The sequence below is a fragment of the Aquarana catesbeiana genome, linkage group LG11 (genome assembly GCF_042186555.1).
Source record: "Aquarana catesbeiana isolate 2022-GZ linkage group LG11, ASM4218655v1, whole genome shotgun sequence".
Taxonomy (NCBI): domain Eukaryota; kingdom Metazoa; phylum Chordata; class Amphibia; order Anura; family Ranidae; genus Aquarana; species Aquarana catesbeiana.
The window spans coordinates 116,274,612-116,299,042 of record NC_133334.1 but is presented as its reverse complement, the minus strand read 5'-3'; the positions used below and the strand labels follow the sequence as shown (position 1 = coordinate 116,299,042).

The 24,431-nt window shown below is 50.1% G+C and overlaps 1 protein-coding gene across 1 annotated transcript in view; it reads right to left on the bottom strand.

Annotated features, from left to right (window-relative positions):
• Positions 1-422: 422 nt before the first annotated feature.
• The window catches only part of TALDO1 (transaldolase 1), a 69,143-nt gene continuing 45,134 nt past the window's right edge, over positions 423-24,431 (bottom strand). The window contains exons 5-8 of the mRNA XM_073604933.1: positions 17,728-17,903; positions 14,140-14,337; positions 1,942-2,087; positions 423-638 (exon numbers count right to left, since the gene is read on the bottom strand). Coding sequence (XP_073461034.1) covers positions 621-638; positions 1,942-2,087; positions 14,140-14,337; positions 17,728-17,903 — 538 coding nt within the window. The 3' untranslated portion in view covers positions 423-620. The remainder of the gene's footprint in view (positions 639-1,941; positions 2,088-14,139; positions 14,338-17,727; positions 17,904-24,431) is intronic.

Below are 24,431 nucleotides of genomic sequence, written 5' to 3'. Positions count from 1 at the left end.
TCACGGTCTGTGCAACTGCGGACCAGGCAATGTCTCACTGCCTGTGTTTTGCAGTTTTGGCTTCCTGGCGGGATCAGGCAGGTGGGTTGGGACTAGGATCTCAACCAAACCTGAGCCCATCTCAAGTCGTTAGTCTGTTCCAATGGAAGACACTCTTTTTAATTCACCAATTTAGTTAAGAATGTTTTACTTCAATTAACCAATCATGTACAGAGTAAATAAACAGACTTGCTTTTCAAATATTGGATAAATTTAGTGTGTCAACATTCTCACATCCTTTAGTAATCAGCTTTAATGCGATTACAACAAAAAAATTATTTTCTGTGCTGAAATGCACATATGTGATCAGTGGCACAAATGCATTTTAATTTCTACAAATGGTGTAGCTCAAACAAGACCCTATTAAAAGTAACCACAACAGCTTTGGCAGGCGCAGGATTTAATCAGTGCATAAGTAGAGTCATCGTACAAAAAGGAAATGTACACAATATGTAAAATGGCAATGTTACAATGTTGATAAAAACCAGGAGTAAGACTAACGCAGGATTTCGGAAGCAGTATGAGGATTGGTGGGCTATAATCTGGATGCCGTGATTTGCTGTATAAAAGTATTAAATAGATTATTTTCCAAGCTGCTCCTGTGAAAAAAGAAAAAAAAAAACTTTAAAACATGGCATTTCAACTTCATTTCCTTCACTCTGTATCTATGTCCAATTTCCTTCACTCTGTATCTATGTCCAATAGTCCTCATTGCTATTGAATTCTACTTTGCCAATGGACACCCCACATCTAAAATTTTGATCTAAGCACACATTTTTCAGTGTCTAACTAGACATAACCTCCCTCCAACCTGCATTTGACCGGCGGCAATTGGGTTTTGCCTTTCAATAGACTTGAGCTTTAAGTTGCTTTTGCATTCCTATACAACTTCAGCATTTTGAACTATTAACTCTTTCCCCACACAAAAAAAGTTTATTTCCCTATAGTTTTAAATGTTTTCCCATTTATCCTACAAGTGAGCCTGGCTGTGGGGAGGATCTAGGCAGGCTGTACACGATCGAGGGAAAGGGAAACTACATTTGTAATAATTCCACATGGTGGGCGGTGAACAGTGCTGTGCATGGTAGAGGTGCAGAGTTTTGTAAAGCTGCCAATCTAAGCTGCGGGTGGGTCAGCAACGGGTGCTGTGCAGTTGTACTCAGGCACATTAACCTGTCACTGCTCAGGAAGCAGGTCACCACTCGTGTAAAGCATGTACTACACTGAGGAGGAAATTCAGCCAGGAGCCATTTCCCCATAGGAAGAAAATCGCTGTTCTTGGTTGCACACAGAGCAAGTGTCCCTAATAAAAGAGTACAAGGGACACATTTGGTAGCTCAGAGGGATGAGAAAAACAAAAGGACACAAAAATGCTTTAACAGGTAAGGAGCTCAGCTTTAAAGCCAACAATAGCCTGTTGACGCAAGCCCTTAGAGTGGCAGCATTAAGCAAAGCAACAGAGCCTGCTGGGGTCACAATCCATAAATTCTCAACCTGATATCTCCCATGCAGGAGATTCAAGGCAGAAATAGAAGCTTTCATTAATGCCTAAAAACGGAAACATACTGTAACTATTGGACAAAATGTGTTAATATGTTCCTGAAGTTCTGCTTTAGGCTGGCCATACACTATTCAATTTTCTTTAGATTAACCTTTAACTATGTAGTGCAAGGGCCCGACCTGACTGCATACAGTTTGAAAGTGTTTAGGTTTGACCTCATATGGTTTTGGTAAACCTAAAGGAAAACTGAATAAGAAAACTATATAATATATGGCCAGTCTTAAGCTGCCCAGACATGAAACCGTTATCACCCATTTAAGTGCTGACAGATTGGAAAAGACTGTCTATGAACTGTGTAAGCACATCTCATTTAGTTCCTATACAAACTGCAGGAGACGTACCTTTAATTTCTTTTCCAGTTTTACAGCATCTTCAGCAAACTTCCTGATCCCATCCGACAACTTTTCTACAGCCATCTGGTCTTCATTGTGTTGCCAACGGAAATCCTTTTCAGTCAAGTGGATTTTTTCCAGGTTACAGGCCTGAGCTGTACAAACACAGAATAAATAAAGATATAAATATATATATATTGTATATATAAACAGACATATTACAAATTAGTTCCTCTCTTCACACCTCAGTTCTGTTACAATCTTTCATTCACTGAACACACAACGTCAACAAATTGCTCATTAACCGCTTGCCGACCAGCGGCCCTTATACCGCGGCAGGTTGGCACGGCTGCGCGAATCATCGTGGGTGTACGTTGGCTGCTTTAAGAGCAATAGCAAGCACCTATTGCGTGGTGCCGGAGAAAATGAATGTGACCGGCGGCCGTGAAGATCGCCAGCTACCCATGAGAGCTCCACAGAGAGCCAGAACGGGGATCTGTCAATGTAAACAAACAGATGCCCGTTCTGATAGGAAAGTAGAGAGATCTGCTGTTCCTAGTGATCATGAACAGCGATCTCTCTCTACTCCCGTTCAGTACACTCACCCCACAGTTAGAAACACCTCCCTAGGGAACACTTAACCCCTCGATTGCCCCCTAGTGTGAGCTCTATTACCCCTCACATTAAGTGCAGATCAGCTTGACTTATCCATCCTCCCAGCAGGTTGTTATTTCTCAACAAAAAAACATAAGCATTAAAAACCAAATAGTGTTTTTGGTTTGTGGCGCCCAGATACAGCGAAGATCTGTTTTAGGCTCACATCTGTTTGTAGTGCAGATCCAAGTCTGGTCATAAGATGGCACTGCTGCAATACTGAGTTCCACCTACTAGACAGGCTCACCCTGTCACCTTTTCTATGCTGCTCCCAACACATCCAACCTATACTTTTCAATGTGGGGATTTTACAACCGTCCACGTGAGCCAGCGACATCCCAGGCAAAGAGAAATGTAAACTACTACATTTCCTTTAATCCTTCTGACCTTAGTTTAGGTTAACACTTGGGGTTTGGAATCTGTATTATGCACCAGAATTACTGCATACAGGGCAAGTAACCCTAACACGTTGCCTTCATAATACACCAAACAGTAACAATTAGGTTCCCTTATTCGTTCAAAAGGTGTTATTGCATTCAATTTAAGGAAACTTGTCAGAGGTATAAAGCTGCCTTTTTTAAATTTTGAAAATGCCAATAATGTGTACCTGTCATGTTAATTTTCTGTTCAATACTTTGAGTCACTTACCGGGAAAACATACAGTAAACAAAATCAGAGCTTCTAAACTGCACATTTGTTCAAAGTCAGTGTCAGATAGTGGTGGTCAACTGACTAAATATAGGAGGCCACAAGATAACATAGGGCCCATTTGCAGTGATACACTGCAGGAAAAACGTTTGCTATAACTATCACATATCTCTGTGAACCCAGGAAAATATATATTTGTGAAAAAATGCCAAATAAATGTTAGGAGCAGGTTGGGTCTGAACACCGGAATTTGCACGACAGTGACATTTTCAATCAACTAATGGTGCAGCACTCCACACTCTTAACTATGTATATCTGATAAACAATGTAAGAAAAAAAAAATGAGTATTTTCCCTTTAGGTGTATCCACTTGTGCGATCATGCTTTCACCTTCACAAAAATTTCTATACAAGAACATCTATGTCACAATACCATCAACAATGTGAATATAATCACATACATGTACAAACAATAAAATATCACTATGTGAACAGTAAAAAAAAAAAAAAAAAAAAAAAAAAAATACACATACTGTATATAAAAGCAAGTCCACTAGTGCAATCCAATATAATGCACCTCCGGTAATAGTGACAAACTTCTTAATATTTCACCGCCATGTGCATAAACTTATACCATGCAATGCGGCGCTCCCTTCACCAAATGTGCCTTCACCTGGAATATGGGAACCACTAATTGTGGTCTACATGCACCTCTGTCCCTCACAGGGGGATTCTTTTTCATTTCCAACCAAGCTTAAGTATGCATGTTAAAACAGGTTCCTCTTTAAATGCTCCTCCACTCATCGAGGGCACCATTAAAAAAAAATAAATAAAAAAAATTAAAGTTACGTACCGGTAACGTCTTTTCCTGTAGTCTTTCAGGACAGCCACAATAGAGAGAGATAGTCTCCTCCCCTTCCTCTGGAAACACTGCGCCAGCCCATAAATTCTCTCCTCCCCTGCCGGACCTCAGTTCTTTCAGAGTACCTCCGGCCAGCTGGGGAGACACAAGAACACATTAATAACATACCAATCAATATCATTACCATATTGCGTTCTGGTCTTTAATAAGACCCCCCCAAGCTTAGGGTGGGTAACTAGGGCTGTCCTGAAAGACTACAGGAAAAGATGTTACCGGTACGTAACTTTAATTTTCCCTTTTCGTCATTTCAGGACAGCCACAATAGAGAGGATAATCGAGCACTTACCAATTAGGGTGGGACTACAGCTTGCAGAACTTTTCGCCCAAAAGCCTGCTCACCTGCCGCCACCAAGTCCACTCTGTAATGTCTAACGAAAGTGGAGTAGCTGGATCATGTTGCTGCCTTGCATATTTGCTCTGGCGTTGCTCCAGCCTTCTCTGCCTGGGAAGTTGCCACTGCTCTGGTGGAGTGTGCCTTTATGCCTCTAGGGATCTCCTTCCCTGCTAAAGAATATGCCTGCCCAATAGCTAATCTAAGCCACCTGGCAATCGTGCGTCGGGACTCTCCGAGACCCTTTCTGGCCCCAGAAAACAAAATAAGTAGAGAATCAGACTTTCTTATTGTTTTAGTCATCTCTGGGTATTGTAGGATACACCTCCTTACATCTAAAAAATGAAATTTTAGTTCCCTTTCACCTGAAGGATTGGGACAAAACGAGGGTAGGACTATTTCCTGGCTTCTGTGAAAGCCTGACGCCACTTTAGGCAAAAAAGCTGGATCAGTCTTAAGGACTATCCTGTCTGGCAAAATAACACAAAAAAGAGGTCTAATTGATAACGCCTCAATTTCGCTGACCCTCCTGGCAGTTGTCACTGCTACTAAAAATACTGTTTTTAGGGTAAGCTCCCTTAACAGGCACTTGTCCAATGGCTCAAAGGGATTTCCCATAAGGCTCTGTAAAACCAGAGATAGGTCCCACCCGGGAAAGGGAGGACCCCTGGTAGGTCTCTGTCTTGACAGTGCCTTAAAGAATCTGACCACCCATGGATTGGTAGCCAGAGACTTCTCCAGATAAGCACTGAGTGCTGAAACCTGACTTTTAAGGGTACCTACAGATAAACCCTTGTCCGCTCCACACTGCAGAAACTCCAACACAGCTACGGGACTCTGCACCGAGAAGGAGTTTTCTATGCACCATTTGTTGAAAAGGAGCCAGACCTTTTTGTAAATCCTACGTGTCTCCTTTTTCCTACTGTTGAGGAGGGTAGAGATTAAGCTCTCTGAAAACCCCTTGGATCTTAATATACCCTCCTCAGTAGCCAGGCCGCTAATTTCCACTGCTGCACCTGTGGGCAGAGGACTGGACCCTGCGACAGAAGATCCTTTCGAGGTGGAAGGAAAAGGGGCGGCTCCGCTGCTAACTGAGGATTGAAAACCATGCCCTTTTCGGCCAATGTGGAGCTACTAGAATGAGAGAGGTGCTCTCTAATTGAAACTTCCTCAGAACCGCCGGTAACAGCACCGGAGGAGGGAAGGCGTAGCATGTCCTGAAATGCCAATTCTGAGACAATGCGTCCACCCCCAGTGCTCCTTCCCCTGCATTTAGGGAGAAAAACCAGGGGGTTTTCGCGTTGTCTTTTGAAGCAAAAAGATCCACTTCCGGGGGTCCCCATTTCTTGGATATGAGATTGAAGACCTCCTGGTTGAGGGCCCAATCTCCTTCCTTTAGACTCCTCCGGCTGAGGAAATCTGCGATTATATTCCTCTCCCCTCTCAAAAAAACCGCTGAGAGTGAGAGGGTGTTGGACTCGGCCCAGCTTAGAATATCCTTTGCTAGGGCCAACAGTCTTCCGCTCCTGGTGCCTCCCTGCTTGTTTATATAGGCCACGGGGGATGAGTTGTCCGACCGTACCTGTACATGGTGGCCCTGGAGTTCCTTTTTGAAAAATCTGAGGGCTAGGCCTACTGCCCTCAGCTCTTTCCAGTTGGAAGACCTTTGCAGTTCGTCGCCCTTCCATGTGCCCTGCGCTAGAAGGGATCCCAAATGTGCCCCCCAGCCTTTGCCACTTGCGTCCGTGGTTACGATCTGCGGGACTGGGATAAGCCACAGACGTCCCTGTGACAAGTTCACTTCCTTCCTCCACCACCAAAGAGATCTTTTTATTTGATGGGGAACCTGTACTAAAGTGTCTGGATCCCTCTGACTGTGGTCCCATACTCTTAGTACATATGACTGCAGGGGACGAAAATGTAATCCTGCCCACTGCACCGCTGGAAGAGTAGACGTTAGAAGGCCTAACGTTGACATTATGGACCTTTTTGACACCAGATGGTTGCACTGGAGGGAGAAAACTGCTCTGTCCAGCTTTAGAATCTTTTCCCTTGGAAGGAAAACTCTCAAAAGCGTAGTGTCTAGCAGGTATCCCAGGTACACAATGCGCTGTGAGGGAATGAGACTGGACTTTTCTAAGTTCAGCAGCCACCCCAACCCTGTTAGTACCCGCTTTGTTAGATCGAGGTCCTTGATCAACTGTTCTGGGGATACTGCAAATAGGAGCAGGTCGTCCAGATAGGCTATGACTGACACCCCCTGGAGTCGCAGGAAGGCCAACGCCTCTGCCAGTACCTTTGTGAATATGCGGGGCGAGGAGGATAGCCCGAAAGGCAGTGCTTGAAACTGTAGATGCAGTATTGTACCTTTCAGGTCTATTGCTAACCGGAGAAACTTTTGGGAGGTTTCTGCGATAGGGACGTGTAAATATGCGTCTCTGAGGTCCAGAGACACCATGTAACCGTTGTGTGGCAGCAGGGCCCTGACCGTAAAAATTGACTCCATGCGGAATCTTTTGTAGCAAATTGACCTGTTTAAGGGTTTTAAATTCAGAATCAACCTGAATTTCCCTGAGGGTTTTTTCACCACAAATACATGGGAATAGAACCCCTCTCCTTCCTGCCCCTTTGGTACTCTGTGAACTACGTTCTGAATCTCCAGTTCCTTCAGGGCGTCTACCAAAGCTTCGGCCCTTGCTGTGCAGGTGGAAAGCTGCGTAACAAGGAACCTTTGCGGGGGGGGGGGCTTTGAGAATTCCAAGAGATACCCCCTTCTTATGACCCCCAGGATAAATCGATTGGGTGAGAGGGTCTCCCACTGTGGAAGGAAGGCCCCCAATCTTCCTCCCACCGTGCCTAGAGAGTCATTGATCTTTGCGGGCTTTCTCAGGAGGGCGAAAAATCGCCCCTCCTCTGCCCTTGCCTCTTTGGCCCCAAGTTTTCTTCCCTCGTTTGGGAGATTCCTTGCATTTTTTCGGACGAAACCCCTTCCTTGCCTGAGCTGGGGCTTTCCGTTTAAGCGGAAAGGACTTCTTTTTGTCCGCTGTACGGTCTAAGACCGTCTCTAACCCAGGGCCAAAGAGTAGATCACCTGTCAGGGGTATCCCGCACAATTTGACCTTAGAGGCGGTGTCCCCCGGCCAAGTTTTCAGCCAGAGCGCTCTTCTGGCCGAATTTGCCAGCGCCGCTGATCTGGCCGACATACGGACTGACTCTGCCGAGGCGTCTGCAATGTATGCGATTCCTCGCAGAATTGTGGGGAACGAAGCTAGGATAGTTTCCTTGGCTGTGCCAGCTTCAATATGCTCCTGAATCTGGAAAAGCCAATGTTCTAAATTGCGGGCTACCACAGTAACAGCCATTTCTGGCTTTAAATTACCCACAGTTGAATCCCACGTCTTTTTTAGAAGTGAGTCTATCCTCTTGTCCATGACAACCGACAAGGCCCCCATATCCTCGAATGCCAGGTCTGTGTGTCTAGAGACCTGAGAGAAGGCGGCGTCCAATTTGGGATTTTTATTCCAAATGGACCCTGGATCCTCTGAAAATGGGAACCTTCTTTTAAGGGAGCTAGAAAAAAAGGGTTTCCTCTCAGGATCCTGCCACTCCTTTTTAATAGTTTCCACCAGAACTTCATGTACTGGAAAAACTTTTCTTTTTTGATCTCCCAAGCCCTTATACATAAGGTCATGGAGGGATAGGGGTTTCTTATCCTCGTGTATACCGAGGGTTGTATATATTGCCCCTAAGAGGTCTTCCACCTCATCCAGGGACAATTTATACCTGGAGATTTTTCTGGACTCCCGTCCTGGTCTTCCCCTTCTGACTCCTCATGGGAGTCAGACGTGCCACTGTCCGGTTGCCTCAGCTCCACCCCGGAAGGGCCTGACATTTCCTCTGCCATAACTAAATTAGAAGATCTGGCAGGTGCAGAGCCCTGAGCATGAGGCGGGGTTGTATCCTGCTGAATGGGTTTAGAGGGAAGCTGAAACGTCTCAAAAAACATTTTAAAGGATGAAAAGGTGGATGACAGCTCCTTCACAGAAGCTGCCAAACCAGACTGCTGTTCAGATTCCCTTTCCTTAACCAGGGAGTCTATGCATTCTTTACACAAAACCTTAGTCCATGCTTCCCCTAAACTGTCTCTGCAAGAGGCACACTTCCTTTTAGAGACATGAGTGGACTTTGTTTTTTCTGTAGATTTCTGAAATTGCATACAAAAACCACATATTACATTCAGCATGTTTAAGTGGAAACAACCCTGGGAGTGTACCAGAACAACCTTAAGGGAACTGCGCACACCCCCCCACCCCCTGACCACCCAGGGGGTCGGCCCCCCCTCTAAGTAAGGAACCATACATGAGGAGGAGCAATCCTTAGATAGAGAGGACCCTTCCCCAGGGAACTCTTACCTTTGGAAGGCTGGAGATAGCGTCCGTATGAGTTGCAGCATCTGCCTCAGACATGACTGCAGGTGGTTGCCTGTGTAGAGTCTCACACTGTCTCCACGTGTAGCGACTCACTCCAGCCTGAGCCCGGCCCCCTATCAGCACCGCGACCCGGAACCGGAAGTCGCGGGTCAAAGGGAAAGCGTCCGCCCCCCCCCCCCCCCCCCCCCGGAAATGACGTCACCCGTCGTCCGGCCTGCTGGTTCCAAATTTTGCGGCCTGTACAGAGTACAGGGAGAGCGGACAGTCTCCATGCTGCGGCCCTGTGGACGCGATAGGGGTCCCCCACAACCTGATGCCACGCTCAGCAAAGAAGGGGTGGCTTCAGCTGCGGTAAGCACCGCCACTCTTTATCCTGGAAGCCCCTGCTTCCCTAGGGATGTTTCTTTAAAAAGAAAGGCCACAATCTCCCTGACTGCACCCGGCCTGGTTCCTCTGCACAGTGTCTCCCCACCGGAGGAAACACTAATAACTGAGGTCCGGCAGGGGAGGAGAGAATTTATGGGCTGGCGCAGTGTTTCCAGAGGAAGGGGAGAGTATCTCTCTCTATTGTGGCTGTCCTGAAATGACGAAAAGGGAAAAGAACACTATACATAGGTTTAATTTAAAAAAAAGCACTATTCAATACACTTTAAAACCACTCACATTTCTGGTGCTTGAGGTGCACCAGCCAATAGCGACATAAAATATACAGATATCTCCAGCCAGAATACTGTACAATCCACAGCATGTATAACCACATAAATCTCATATTGTCTCCCAGTGCGTCGACACATCAGCAAGCCCCTCGCCTACGCGTTATGCCACAGGGTCAGATGGCTTTCTCAAGAAGATCCATCTGAGGAAGCCACGTGACCCTCTGGCGTAACACGTAGGGGAGGGGCTTGTTGAGGTCACAATGCACTGGGAGACTAGGACATACAAGGTTTATGTGGTAATATACATGCTGTGGATTGTAAAGTATTCTGGATGGAAATATCTGTATATTTTATGCCGATACTGGCTGGTGCACGTCAAGCACCAGAAACATGTGAGTGGTTTTAAACGTGTATTAAATAAACCGGCTTAATCTTAAAAAAGATAAAGCACTATGTATAGTGTTTGTATAGTGCCCTGGATGAGTGGAGAATTAAAAGAGGAACCTGCTTTAACCTACATACTCAAGCTTGGTTGGAAATTAAAGAAAATTCCCCTGTAGGGACAGGGGCGCATGTAGAGCACAATTAGTGGTCATATATTCCAGGTGAGGGCACATCTGGTGAAGGGAACCCCACATTTAAAGGTGACAGTTTATGCACATGGCAGTGAAATACTAAGAAGTTTGTCACTATTGCTGGAGATGCATATTCTTGGACTGCACTAGTGCAGCTTGATGAAGGACATGTGTTTGTCCAAAACACTGCAGTCGCTTGGCTTGTAAACTTCTATATGGATGAAGATTTGAAGTAAAAGAAGTTCAACTGAAACGGAGATTGCATCTCCAATTTTTTGATACATGTCTGGTGGAAGAAAGGAGAGCCACATCAGATGTAATCCTTTGTTAAAAAAAAATCAACCACACAGCAGAGGTGTCCCACCTTGGTAATGTGTGTATGTATATATATATATATATATATATATATATATATATATATATATATATATATATATATATATATATATATATATATATATATATATATATATATATATATATACACACATACACACACACACACACACACACACTGATCATTTATTTTCATTTTTATCACTGGTACTTCTCATAATAATTGATATTTTATTGTTTACATTGTTGACGGTATTGAGACATATCTTCGTATGTGGAAAGGTTTCTGAAGGTCAAATCACTATGAGAAGTGGATACGCCTAAAGAGAAAACACCCATTTTTTGCTTACATTATCACAAGTATTTTTAATAGTTTAGTACAGTGACATTTTCACAGATTTACACAAGGGTTTTATGCTTATGCATTAAAAGCCTATGCCAATCAAAGCATCTGAAGCATTTGCTAGGACCTGGGGACTATGAGAAATGTAATAAACTTAACTGTTTTTTTTTATAATTTACCAGTTCTTTATATGGGAGGGCTGGATCTAGTCAGTGTAGACATAATCAAGCTGCCCTATATGCATATCTGCAGCAACAGATCACCTCTAAGCGTAAGCAGGCAATAGCTCACAATATCAGTGATCTACTGCTGCAGGGAAGGCAGGATAGAGGTTCATTAGCTCTGCCAAGCCTCTGTACTGACCCCGACTACTGCAACATCTGTGGCCACATTACTACCTCTGTAAACACTGCGCACACACCTTTGTGTTTAAAGTGCCTGCTACCCTATTTAGCAGGGTGGAGGAGCCCTGGAACCAATCAATTCAGTTTCTGGGCTTCATAACTGACTGCAGCTGTCCCTATCAGCAGGTGGTTCCAACAACAAAAGGAACCCGCTTGCACTTACTGTGGAGCCTGCAGTGCCCCAGACTTAACTGAAGGTCTACAACACAAGAGTCATGCCAGGTCTAAAATTAAGAACAGAATTGACATGACAGATAAGCATTTTCAGAAAGTCAATTTCTGTCCCTGTGTGGCTGCACTAATTTCTCCATTGTATCGATGGTTGTCACACAGGCTGAACTTCAAACATGTCTTCCTTTGTTCATCTGTCACATTGTGGAATGATGAGACTAGTAGTTTACAAAAGATAAAGGATGTGTTTTTTGTTGAGCCCACAGAAGTGTCAACACTGCCTTTCTGTCAACATGATCATGCATTTCCTGTACTTGCTGAAAAGTTCTTAGACTGAAAAATAAAAACTAATGCAGCCACCACACTTAAGGATGAGTAAACGAAAATATGTTTAACCCCTTCCCGCCGACCGTACGCAGATATGCGTACTCGGCTTTCCGGGGTTGTACCGGGATGATGCCCGCAGCTGCAGGCATCATCCCGGTACCGTTGTTTTCAGCGGGCGATCGGCTACCCGAGTATAACAAACGATGCGGCTAAAAGCCGCTCGGTTGTTATACCGGAGGAGCGGGAGGGGACATCCCCCCCTCCCGCCGCTGTTACCGGGCCTCCCGTGCGATCGGGAGGCCCGGTGTCCAATCGGGAATCTTCGGCGGTTGGAACTAAGCTGTGAGCGGCTTCGTTCCAGCCTTCTTGTTGTAAACGCGGAATCGACGTCATGACGTCACTTCCCGTTTACTCGGCTGCCAATGGCGCCGAATTTAAAAAAGTACACAGTATTCAGAATCGCCGTTTTCGGCGATCTGAATACTTTGAAGTGTAAAGGAGGGATGGGGGGTCTTTTAGACCCCCCATCCCTCCATAAAGAGTACCTGTCACCACCTATTACTGTCACAAGGGATGTTTACATTCCTTGTGACAGCAATAAAAGTAAAAAAAAAAAAAAAAAAAAAAAAAAAAAATTTTTTAAACACAATTTTAACCACTTCCCTACCCGCCCATAGTCATATGACGTCCTGGGATGGGATCTCCCATCCTGGGTGGACGTCATATGACGTCCTGGGATTCCCGGCCGCCTAGGGGGCGCGCGCGCGCGCCCGCCGCGTTCCTCGGGACCCGGTGCGTGTGCCCGGCGGCCGCGATGTCCGCTGGGCACCCGCGATTGCCCGTTAACCGGGCCGGCATGTGGATCTGTGTGTGTAAACACACAGATCCACAGCCTGTCAGCTGAGGAGAGCGATCTGTGTTCCCAGAACGGAGGAACACTGATCGGTCTCCTCCCCTTGAGCGTCCCCTCCCCCTTCAGTTAGTAATCACTCCCTAGGAAACACATTAACCCCTCCCCGCCCCCTAGTGGTTAACCCCTTCACTGCCTGTCACATTTACACAGTAATCAATGCAATTGTATAGCATTGATCGCTGTATAAATGTGAACGGTCCCAAAAATGTGTCAAAAGTGTCCGATGTGTCCGCCATAATGTCGCAGTCACGAAAAAAAATTGCGATCGCCGCTAAAAAAATAAATACATTTTTTTTTTTTAAAAATGCCATAAATCTATCCCCTATTTTGTAGACGCTATAACTTTTGCGCAAACCAATCAATATACGCTTATTGCGATTTTTTTTTTACCAAAAATATGTAGAAGAATACGTATCGGCCGAAACTGAGGAAAAAATTTGTTTTTTAAAAAAAAAATTGGGATATTTATTATAGCAAAAAGTAAAAAATATTGTGTTTTTTTCAAAATTGTCGCTCTTCTTTTGTTTATAGCGCAAAAAATAAAAACCGCAGAGGCGATCAAATACCACCAAAAGAAAGCTCTATTTGTGGTGAAAAAAGGACGTCAATTTTTTTTGGGTACAACGTCGCACGACCGCGCAATTGACGTTCAAAGTGCGACAGCGCTGAAAACTAAAATTTGGCCTGGGAAGGAAGGGGGTGAAATTGCCCTGTATTGAACCGGTTAAAGTAAAAAAATAAATAAATAATAAAAAAAAATTTTTTAAAGTGCCCCTGTCCCCGCAAGCTCGCGCAGCAAAAAAAACGCATACGGAAGTCGCGCCCGCATATGTAAATGGTGCTCAAACCACACGTGAGGTATCGCCGCGATCCTCAGAGCGAGAGCAATAATTCTAGCCCTAGACCTCCTCTGTAGCTCAAACCTGGTAACCGTAAAAATTTTTTAAAGCGTCGCCTATGGAAATTCATAGGTACCGTAGTTTGTCGCCATTCCACGAGTGCGTGCAATTATAAAGGGTGACATGTTTGGTATCTATTTACTCGGCGTAACATCATCTTTCACATTATACAAAAAAATTGGGGTAACTTTACTGTTTGGATTTTTTAAAATTCATGAAAGTGTCCCTTTTCCAAAAATTTGCGTTTAAAACACCGTTGCACAAATACCGTGTGATAAAAAATATTGCAACAATCGCCATTTTATTCTCTAGATTCTCTGCTAAAAAAATATATATGTTTGGGAACTCTAAGTAATTTTCTAGCAAAAAATACGGATTTTAACTTGTAAACACCAAATTTCAAAAATAGGCTTAGTCATGAAAGGGTTAAAAGGTTTTTTGTGTGGATTTGCTTGAAATGATTTTAGCATGGAGGAAGCACACAGGTCTAATGCCCCGTACACATGGTCGGACTTTGTTCGGACATTCCGACAACAAAATCCTAGGATTTTTTCCGACGGATGTTGGCTCAAACATGTCTTGCATACACACTATTGTACCTTCTTTAACAGTGAGTGTTGGAGTGAGCTTGGAGAAGTCTTTGCTGAGCTCTCCCAGCAGTTTGGGGGAAATGGTGAGATAATCACATCCAGTAAGTGCTTTAATCTCCCCGGTGTTGCGGAATGAAGCGCCCATCACAATGGTTTTGTACTCAAACTTCTTGTAATAGTCGTAAATCTTGGCAACACTCTTCACACCTGCAAAAAATTGAAGAAGAGGTAGCTTATATATTCATGTTACCACTAAAGTAGCTTTGAGTCTATTCATACTTTTCCATTATGGTGAGCATGTGTTCCATTAGAGCTGCATATTCAAATAAATGGCATGCTGACTCGCCAGAAAAAACAAAAAAACAAAAAACAGACATGCATTGGTGCATAGGTGCACTGAATGCAAACTTTGGTGGCGAAACTGAAATTGCAGGGTGCACTTGGCCGAAAATTTGTTTAAAAAAAAAAAAAAATATATATAATATATATATATATATATATATATATATATATATATATATATATATATATATATATATATATATATATATATATATATATATATAAAATTGTATTATATTTAGCTTTTTAATATGGTGAATTTAAATGAATATGAAATATGAATTCGTTGGCCATTATTGTCACCTTTAGTGCAAGGAAAGCTCAAGTAAAATGTATTCCTTTAAATTGTATGTATATCTTCACACTGGTCCCTTATGCTTTATTTTGGTGTTAAAAACGCTGCTTGCTACTTTTTTTGTCAGTTAAAACCACACCTCCCTGTTGAAATGCATTGAAAACACAGCAAGAATGCACCAGTGTTGCGCTTTTGAGTCACATGGCCTATGAAAAACACACCATAAAGCACAGTAAAATCCCGGCAAAAATCACATGCGTTTTCTGTGCCACCTTTTTCTCTTACCGGCAAAATGCCGATAACACCATTTTCGGCCGATATGTTTCGGAAGCCGAACATTTCAGTGCATCTCTCATCACAATAGTGTGTTACAACACATGCCTCAGGTGTGTTCCCTTAGTGCTGCCACTGCATATGAATGGCACCAAGCCCCTCAGTCAGTCCATAGCAATGGCCACTTCAAGCACTACTTATCAAATGTGTAAGTGCAAAATCTTGCTTTTAATCCGAATGTGAAATCTGTAATGCACTCATCCAGAACACCTTTCATGCCCTGGCCATGCATGTGCATAGACACATATGGGACTGTCTCCATGCACACCATCATAGAAGTCTATGGGGTGCTACTGCACAGATGCAGTCAGTGCTCACAAGAATTTAACAGATGTAATAAGCAGAGGCTGCAGGATTGAGGCAGGAACGCATGTGGTGTGGGGGAGAGTGCAGTAATTTAGGTCAGGGAAAGGGGATAAAAATATAAAGGATATTAAACAGTGCACTTATCCTTTAACCACTTGCCGACCGCTGCACACCGATATAAGTCGGCACAATGGCAGCGGTGGGCAAATGGGTGTACCTGTACGTCCCCTTTAAGAGCCAGGGATAGCAGGCGCGCGCACCCGCGGCGTACAGCTTGACCGTGGGACCGGCGGACTTTATGTCCGCCAGTCTCCTGGCAATCGTGTCATGGAGCCGCAGAATGGGGAAGTGCCTATGTAAACAAGGCATTTCCCCGTTCTGGCTTGTGTCATGACAGAGATCACCGCTCCGTCATCGGGAGTGGTGATCGCTGTCATGTGACTTAAAGCCACCCCCCCAGTTAGAATCACTTCCTAGGACACACTTAAACCCATCATCACCCCCTAATTTAAAAAAAAAATTAAAAATAAAAATGCCATAAAACTAGCCCCTATTTTATAGACGCTATAACTTTTGCGCAAACCAATCAATATACGCTTATTGCGTTTTTTTTTACCAACAATATGTAGTAGACTACATATCAGCCTAAACTGATATTTATAGCAAAAAGTAAAAAATAATGCTTTTTTTTCAAAATTTTCGCTTTTTTTGTTTATAGCGCAAAAAAAAAAAAAAAAAAAAAAAAAAAGCAGAGGTGATGAAATACCACCAAAAGAAAGCTCTATTAGTGAGGGAAAAAAAAAAAAAGGACGTAAATTTTGTTTGGGTGCAAAGTCGCATGACCGTGCAATTGTCAGTTAAAGTGACAGTGCCGAATCGCAAAAAGTGCTCTGGTCAGGAAGGGGGTAAAATCTTCCGGGGCTGAAGTGGTTAAAGTGATTGTAAAGGTTTACATTTTTCTAAAATAACACGTTATACTTATGGGTATTGCACAAAGCAGTGCTGACCCTCCCCTTCTGGGATCTCCCGCCGGCTCCTCTGCTTAGTGCCTCCATAACAAGCAGCTTGCTATGGGGGCACACCTGCTCAATCCTGAGCCAAGCTATGTGCGTCTAACATAGTGCAGCTCAGCCCCATCCCCTTGCCCATAGGATTTGACTGACAGCAGCAGGAGCTAAAGGCTCCTGCTGTTGCCAAGCCTCGCGTGAGAAGAGGGAGCGTTTTTCTACAAACTTCCCTATGCTCTACCGTTTCCTTTGTACACAAACCTGCAGTGCTACGTTTTGTAAAAGAATGCTTACTTTTTCATTGACTCATTTCATTGCCCTCCCCTTGGCCCTGTCATCTGCAGAACAAAGGAAATGGCAATGAAAAGCGCTGAAAAATTGTTTTTACAAAAAGGAGCACTGCAGGTTAATGAGGACTGAGGACACTAATGCAGGGAAGTCTGTTTCAAAAGTCAGTAAGACCCCTTTCACACTGAGGCGCTCAAAAACTGCCCATAAAACATCGGGCGTTTTCATGATGCTTTTGCTGCGCTAGAGGTGCGCTTTTTTTAAGGTGACGTGACAACATCACCTTACAATAATTTAAAAAAGCCATTCTGCAGCGCATCCCATTCATTTCAATGGACAGGGGCATTTTTGAGGTGCTTGCAGGACTCAGCCCCCAGTTTGAAAACATCCATTGAAATGAATGGAAAGCAGTTTTCAGGTGCTTTTCAGGGGCTATTGTTAGCGCAAAAGCGCCTCAGTGTAAAAGGGGTCCAACAGTGAACTGCTAAACCCTTAAAGAGGAAGTAAACCCCAATGGTTTTTACTTCTTTTTTTGCTCTCCGCAAGGCCTGCAAATTAAAAGCATAATGGGCTAGTATGCATTGCATACTAGTCCATTATATGACACCTGAGAAGGAAGCTCGCGCTGTCCCCTGTGCAGGCCGCGTCCATCGTCGCCCCTCTTCCTTCGGGGGCCGTGGACTCCAGCTCTGTGACTGGTCGGAGCCATGTGACATTACTTCCTAGCATGCGCGCGGGAGCCGTCAGTCACGGCAGACACTGGGGGGTGAAGCGGCACGTGGTCCGTTTCTTCACAGCTCATGCACCGATGACGACATTGGCACACTACAAGTGAAATATCTCCTAAACATTTCCACTATCTATAGGTAAGCCTTATTCTAGGCTTACCTTTAGATAAGACAAAAAAGGGTTTACAACCACTTTAAAAGCACATTGCAGAAAAAACTGGAGCATTTTAGAGGTTGAGGAGCGTAGCATTATTTTGTCACAAAATTGTACTCATTTTAAAGTTATGATTAAATGTACCTGGGTCTTCATTTGGTTCGAAACTCTTCTTGCCGGAGTTGGCTACATGCCAGTCCAATATTCTGCCCACAAATGGAGATATGAGAGTAACACCGGCCTCGGCACAGGCCACAGCCTGAGCAAAAGAGAACAGCAGCGTCATGTTGCAGTGTATTCCATATTTCTCTTCAAGCACCCTATAGGAATAATTAAAAAAAAAAAAAAAAAAAAAGAATCAAGATTAAATTTTATTTAAAGGACGAACCTGCCTTGTATTGATCTACATTGTTAATACAACTCTTAGCTCAGGGGTAGGCAACCCCCGGCACTGGTGCAGCGGCAAGCAAAGCCTCCTTTGCCGGCACTCAACTCTCTCCCCATCAGCATAGCAGTGCAGGGAAGTGTCAGTGAGACACTAATGCATTCCATATTCAGAATTCCCCACATCGCACCTGCACTGAGGGGGAGGCACTGTGCCCCCACACATTGTAAAAGATAGCTTTGGGGGGGGGGGGGGGGTCCCTGTTTCCAGAAGATGACTTGCTTGTTGCCACTACCAATGTCAGAAAGAAGGGATTTCACTGATTGAGAAAAACCACAACAAGGTGACAGGTTGAAATTATTCCTGAACCTTTGCGTCACTTACTACTGAACCCCGGCACTCTGTGTCCATTTAAGCCACAACCAGTATTCAGCACAATGAAAATCACACCCAACTTTTCCTGTGGCGCAGATCGCTGCACTTTTTCTCAGCGGGGGCCCAACTTATGATCCTGCACACAGGCCCACTGCTTTCAGAAAATGCCCCTGACCTCATCAATGCACATCCATTCCAGATGCTTGTATGTGACATCACATACAAGCACGTAGGCTGGATACGAGAGTTGGATCAGCAGCATGAGTGTGCCAGGACAGGTAGATGTATCCCATCTCTGCTTCCTTTTACCACTGTGCAGATCATGGGAAGGGGTTTACGGCGGCGAGGCAGATTTGGGGAAGGGGGTTACGGCGGCGAGGCAGATTTGGGGAAGGGGGTCACGGCGGCGAGGCAGATTTGGGGAAGGGGGTCACGGCGGCGAGGCAGATTTGGGGAAGGGGGTCACGGCGGCGAGGCAGATTTGGGGAAGGGGGTCACGGCGGCGAGGCAGATTTGGGGAAGGGGGTCACGGCGGCGAGGCAGATTTGGGGAAGGGGGTCACGGCGGCGAGGCAGATTTGGGGAAGGGGGTCACGGCGGCGAGGCAGATTTGGGGAAGGGGGTCACGGCCGCGAGGCAGATGGCGCCGGGGGGGGGGTCACGGCCGCGAGGCAGATGGCGCCGGGGGGGGGGGTCACGGCCGCGAGGCAGATGGCGCCGGGGGGGGGGTCACGGCCGCGAGGCAGATGGCGCCGGGGGGGGGGTCACGGCCGCGAGGCAGATGGCGCCGGGGGGGGGGTCACGGCCGCGAGGCAGATGGCGCCGGGGGGGGGGGTCACGGCCGCGAGGCAGATGGCGCCGGGGGGGGGGTCACGGCCGCGAGGCAGATGGCGCCGGGGGGGTCACGGCCGCGAGGCAGATGGCGCCGGGGGGGGTCACGGCCGCGAGGCAGATGGCGCCGGGGGGGTCACAGCCGCGAGGCAGATGGCGCCGGGGGGGTCACAGCCGCGAGGCAGATGGCGCCGGGGGGGTCACAGCCGCGAGGCAGATGGCGCCAGGGGGGTCACAGCCGCGAGGCAGATGGCGCCAGGGGGGTCACAGCCGCGAGGCAGATGGCGCCAGGGGGGTCACAGCCGCGAGGCAGATGGCGCCAGGGGGGTCACAGCCGCGAGGCAGATGGCGCCAGGGGGGTCACAGCCGCGAGGCAGATGGCGCCAGGGGGGTCACAGCCGCGAGGCAGATGGCGCCAGGGGGGTCACAGCCGCGAGGCAGATGGCGCCAGGGGGGTCACAGCCGCGAGGCAGATGGCGCCAGGGGGGTCACAGCCGCGAGGCAGATGGCGCCAGGGGGGTCACAGCCGCGAGGCAGATGGCGCCAGGGGGGTCACAGCCGCGAGGCAGATGGCGCCAGGGGGGTCACAGCCGCGAGGCAGATGGCGCCAGGGGGGTCACAGCCGCGAGGCAGATGGCGCCAGGGGGGTCACAGCCGCGAGGCAGATGGCGCCAGGGGGGTCACAGCCGCGAGGCAGATGGCGCCAGGGGGGTCACAGCCGCGAGGCAGATGGCGCCAGGGGGGTCACAGCCGCGAGGCAGATGGCGCCAGGGGGGTCACAGCCGCGAGGCAGATGGCGCCAGGGGGGTCACAGCCGCGAGGCAGATGGCGCCAGGGGGGTCACAGCCGCGAGGCAGATGGCGCCAGGGGGGTCACAGCCGCGAGGCAGATGGCGCCAGGGGGGTCACAGCCGCGAGGCAGATGGCGCCAGGGGGGTCACAGCCGCGAGGCAGATGGCGCCAGGGGGGTCACAGCCGCGAGGCAGATGGCGCCAGGGGGGTCACAGCCGCGAGGCAGATGGCGCCAGGGGGGTCACAGCCGCGAGGCAGATGGCGCCAGGGGGGTCACAGCCGCGAGGCAGATGGCGCCAGGGGGGTCACAGCCGCGAGGCAGATGGCGCCAGGGGGGTCACAGCCGCGAGGCAGATGGCGCCAGGGGGGTCACAGCCGCGAGGCAGATGGCGCCAGGGGGGTCACAGCCGCGAGGCAGATGGCGCCAGGGGGGTCACAGCCGCGAGGCAGATGGCGCCAGGGGGGTCACAGCCGCGAGGCAGATGGCGCCAGGGGGGTCACAGCCGCGAGGCAGATGGCGCCAGGGGGGTCACAGCCGCGAGGCAGATGGCGCCAGGGGGGTCACAGCCGCGAGGCAGATGGCGCCAGGGGGGTCACAGCCGCGAGGCAGATGGCGCCAGGGGGGTCACAGCCGCGAGGCAGATGGCGCCAGGGGGGTCACAGCCGCGAGGCAGATGGCGCCAGGGGGGTCACAGCCGCGAGGCAGATGGCGCCAGGGGGGTCACAGCCGCGAGGCAGATGGCGCCAGGGGGGTCACAGCCGCGAGGCAGATGGCGCCAGGGGGGTCACAGCCGCGAGGCAGATGGCGCCAGGGGGGTCACAGCCGCGAGGCAGATGGCGCCAGGGGGGTCACAGCCGCGAGGCAGATGGCGCCAGGGGGGTCACAGCCGCGAGGCAGATGGCGCCAGGGGGGTCACAGCCGCGAGGCAGATGGCGCCAGGGGGGTCACAGCCGCGAGGCAGATGGCGCCAGGGGGGTCACAGCCGCGAGGCAGATGGCGCCAGGGGGGTCACAGCCGCGAGGCAGATGGCGCCAGGGGGGTCACAGCCGCGAGGCAGATGGCGCCAGGGGGGTCACAGCCGCGAGGCAGATGGCGCCAGGGGGGTCACAGCCGCGAGGCAGATGGCGCCAGGGGGGTCACAGCCGCGAGGCAGATGGCGCCAGGGGGGTCACAGCCGCGAGGCAGATGGCGCCAGGGGGGTCACAGCCGCGAGGCAGATGGCGCCAGGGGGGTCACAGCCGCGAGGCAGATGGCGCCAGGGGGGTCACAGCCGCGAGGCAGATGGCGCCAGGGGGGTCACAGCCGCGAGGCAGATGGCGCCAGGGGGGTCACAGCCGCGAGGCAGATGGCGCCAGGGGGGTCACAGCCGCGAGGCAGATGGCGCCAGGGGGGTCACAGCCGCGAGGCAGATGGCGCCAGGGGGGTCACAGCCGCGAGGCAGATGGCGCCAGGGGGGTCACAGCCGCGAGGCAGATGGCGCCAGGGGGGTCACAGCCGCGAGGCAGATGGCGCCAGGGGGGTCACAGCCGCGAGGCAGATGGCGCCAGGGGGGTCACAGCCGCGAGGCAGATGGCGCCAGGGGGGTCACAGCCGCGAGGCAGATGGCGCCAGGGGGGTCACAGCCGCGAGGCAGATGGCGCCAGGGGGGTCACAGCCGCGAGGCAGATGGCGCCAGGGGGGTCACAGCCGCGAGGCAGATGGCGCCAGGGGGGTCACAGCCGCGAGGCAGATGGCGCCAGGGGGGTCACAGCCGCGAGGCAGATGGCGCCAGGGGGGTCACAGCCGCGAGGCAGATGGCGCCAGGGGGGTCACAGCCGCGAGGCAGATGGCGCCAGGGGGGTCACAGCCGCGAGGCAGATGGCGCCAGGGGGGTCACAGCCGCGAGGCAGATGGCGCCAGGGGGGTCACAGCCGCGAGGCAGATGGCGCCAGGGGGGTCACAGCCGCGAGGCAGATGGCGCCAGGGGGGTCACAGCCGCGAGGCAGATGGCGCCAGGGGGGTCACAGCCGCGAGGCAGATGGCGCCAGGGGGGTCACAGCCGCGAGGCAGATGGCGCCAGGGGGGTCACAGCCGCGAGGCAGATGGCGCCAGGGGGGTCACAGCCGCGAGGCAGATGGCGCCAGGGGGGTCACAGCCGCGAGGCAGATGGCGCCAGGGGGGTCACAGCCGCGAGGCAGATGGCGCCAGGGGGGTCACAGCCGCGAGGCAGATGGCGCCAGGGGGGTCACAGCCGCGAGGCAGATGGCGCCAGGGGGGTCACAGCCGCGAGGCAGATGGCGCCAGGGGGGTCACAGCCGCGAGGCAGATGGCGCCAGGGGGGTCACAGCCGCGAGGCAGATGGCGCCAGGGGGGTCACAGCCGCGAGGCAGATGGCGCCAGGGGGGTCACAGCCGCGAGGCAGATGGCGCCAGGGGGGTCACAGCCGCGAGGCAGATGGCGCCAGGGGGGGGTCACAGCCGCGAGGCAGATGGCGCCAGGGGGGGGTCACAGCCGCGAGGCAGATGGCGCCAGGGGGGGGTCACAGCCGCGAGGCAGATGGCGCCAGGGGGGGGTCACAGCCGCGAGGCAGATGGCGCCAGGGGGGGGTCACAGCCGCGAGGCAGATGGCGCCAGGGGGGGGTCACAGCCGCGAGGCAGATGGCGCCAGGGGGGGGTCACAGCCGCGAGGCAGATGGCGCCAGGGGGGTCACAGCCGCGAGGCAGATGGCGCCAGGGGGGTCACAGCCGCGAGGCAGATGGCGCCAGGGGGGTCACAGCCGCGAGGCAGATGGCGCCAGGGGGGTCACAGCCGCGAGGCAGATGGCGCCAGGGGGGTCACAGCCGCGAGGCAGATGGCGCCAGGGGGGTCACAGCCGCGAGGCAGATGGCGCCAGGGGGGTCACAGCCGCGAGGCAGATGGCGCCAGGGGGGTCACAGCCGCGAGGCAGATGGCGCCAGGGGGGTCACAGCCGCGAGGCAGATGGCGCCAGGGGGGGGTCACAGCCGCGAGGCAGATGGCGCCAGGGGGGTCACAGCCGCGAGGCAGATGGCGCCGGGGGGGGGGGGGGGGTCACAGCGGCGAGGCAGATGGCGCCGGGGGGGGGTCACAGCGGCGAGGCAGATGGCGCGGGGGGGGGGGGTCACAGCCGCGAGGCAGATGGCGCCGGGGGGGGGGGGGGGGGTCACAGCGGCGAGGCAGATGGCGCCGGGGGGGGGGGGTTGGGGGGGGTCACAGCGGCGAGGCAGATGGCGCCAGGGGGGGGGGGGGTCACAGCGCCATCTGCCTCGCCGCTGTAACCCCCCTGGCACCATCTGCCTCGCCAATGTAACCCCCCTGGTGCCTGACTTTTTATCTAGCCCATACATTCGTAAGCCTAATATTTGCCTAAAGCTCCTGAGGAAGCGCATTTGTGTGCAACATGTAGAGCAGCACTATATTACACTTACCCACACCAAGCCCGATTGGATACTGGCTACTGTTCCACTTGGACGCCTTACGCCTACCAAGTACAGGTCTCGGTGGTTTTGATGGTGTTACCTATATACCCTCTAGGCATTTTCTGTACTGTGCGATTTTTTTTTTTTTTTTTTTTTTTAACATGTCTATATTTTATTCAATTTTCTGTAATAAAGATCAAATGTTTTATTCAACTTTGTGTACTGTATTGTATTTAGTCCGAAAAGTGAAATTGCCATTTAAAGTGTCATCTAGAACTTTTTTTTAGCTTGGGTTTGGAGCTGGGAAGGGTTAGTCAGGTTTTATGGTTGTTAGAGGCCTTATTATGGAGATTTCCTCTTGACAACACTGTCAACTGAAAACGAAGTGGGGAAATCTCCAATGGGTGAACAGTACCCACGACGCAAATTTCTCTGGCGACATGTTATTGGGCAGGAAGTAAGCAAAAATCTCCCCAACATGGTCACAGTAGTAAAAACAGGTTTTATCCCTTTCCTGCTGCACTCAAGGTTAAATATTTTTGGCTATAGATTTACATTAAGAGGGATGTTTTTTTTTTTTTTTAATTCATACTTGCCTAGGTGGATGCAGCATCAAATCGATGCTGCATCTGCCCCCCCTGCCGTCTCTGAACTGAGAACCGAGCCACCAAACATCGGCTCAGTTTTCACAGATCCCTGAGAGGAGAGCTGCTGACTATCAGTCAGAGTCTCTCTTCTCTGCTTCTCCACGCTCATTGGAGCGCTGAGCTTTGGAGGGGCGGAGCGGGCATCTCAGTGGCTCGTTGAGCTGCTGAGACTGCCATCAATCAAGGCGGCTGGTGGATCCAGACTTGGGAGGTCGGAATGCCGCGCTGCCTCGACTGATGGCAGCGATGTCAGCAGAGTGCGGACTTCAGACCACTCTCCGTTGAAAAGGGGTCACAGGAGTGTAAAATGAATTGCACTCCTGTGACCCAGAGGAGAAGTCCAGCCTAAAAAGCTCAGGCTGGTCTTCTTTTAATAGTTTTTGGGCAGAAAATAGATTATAA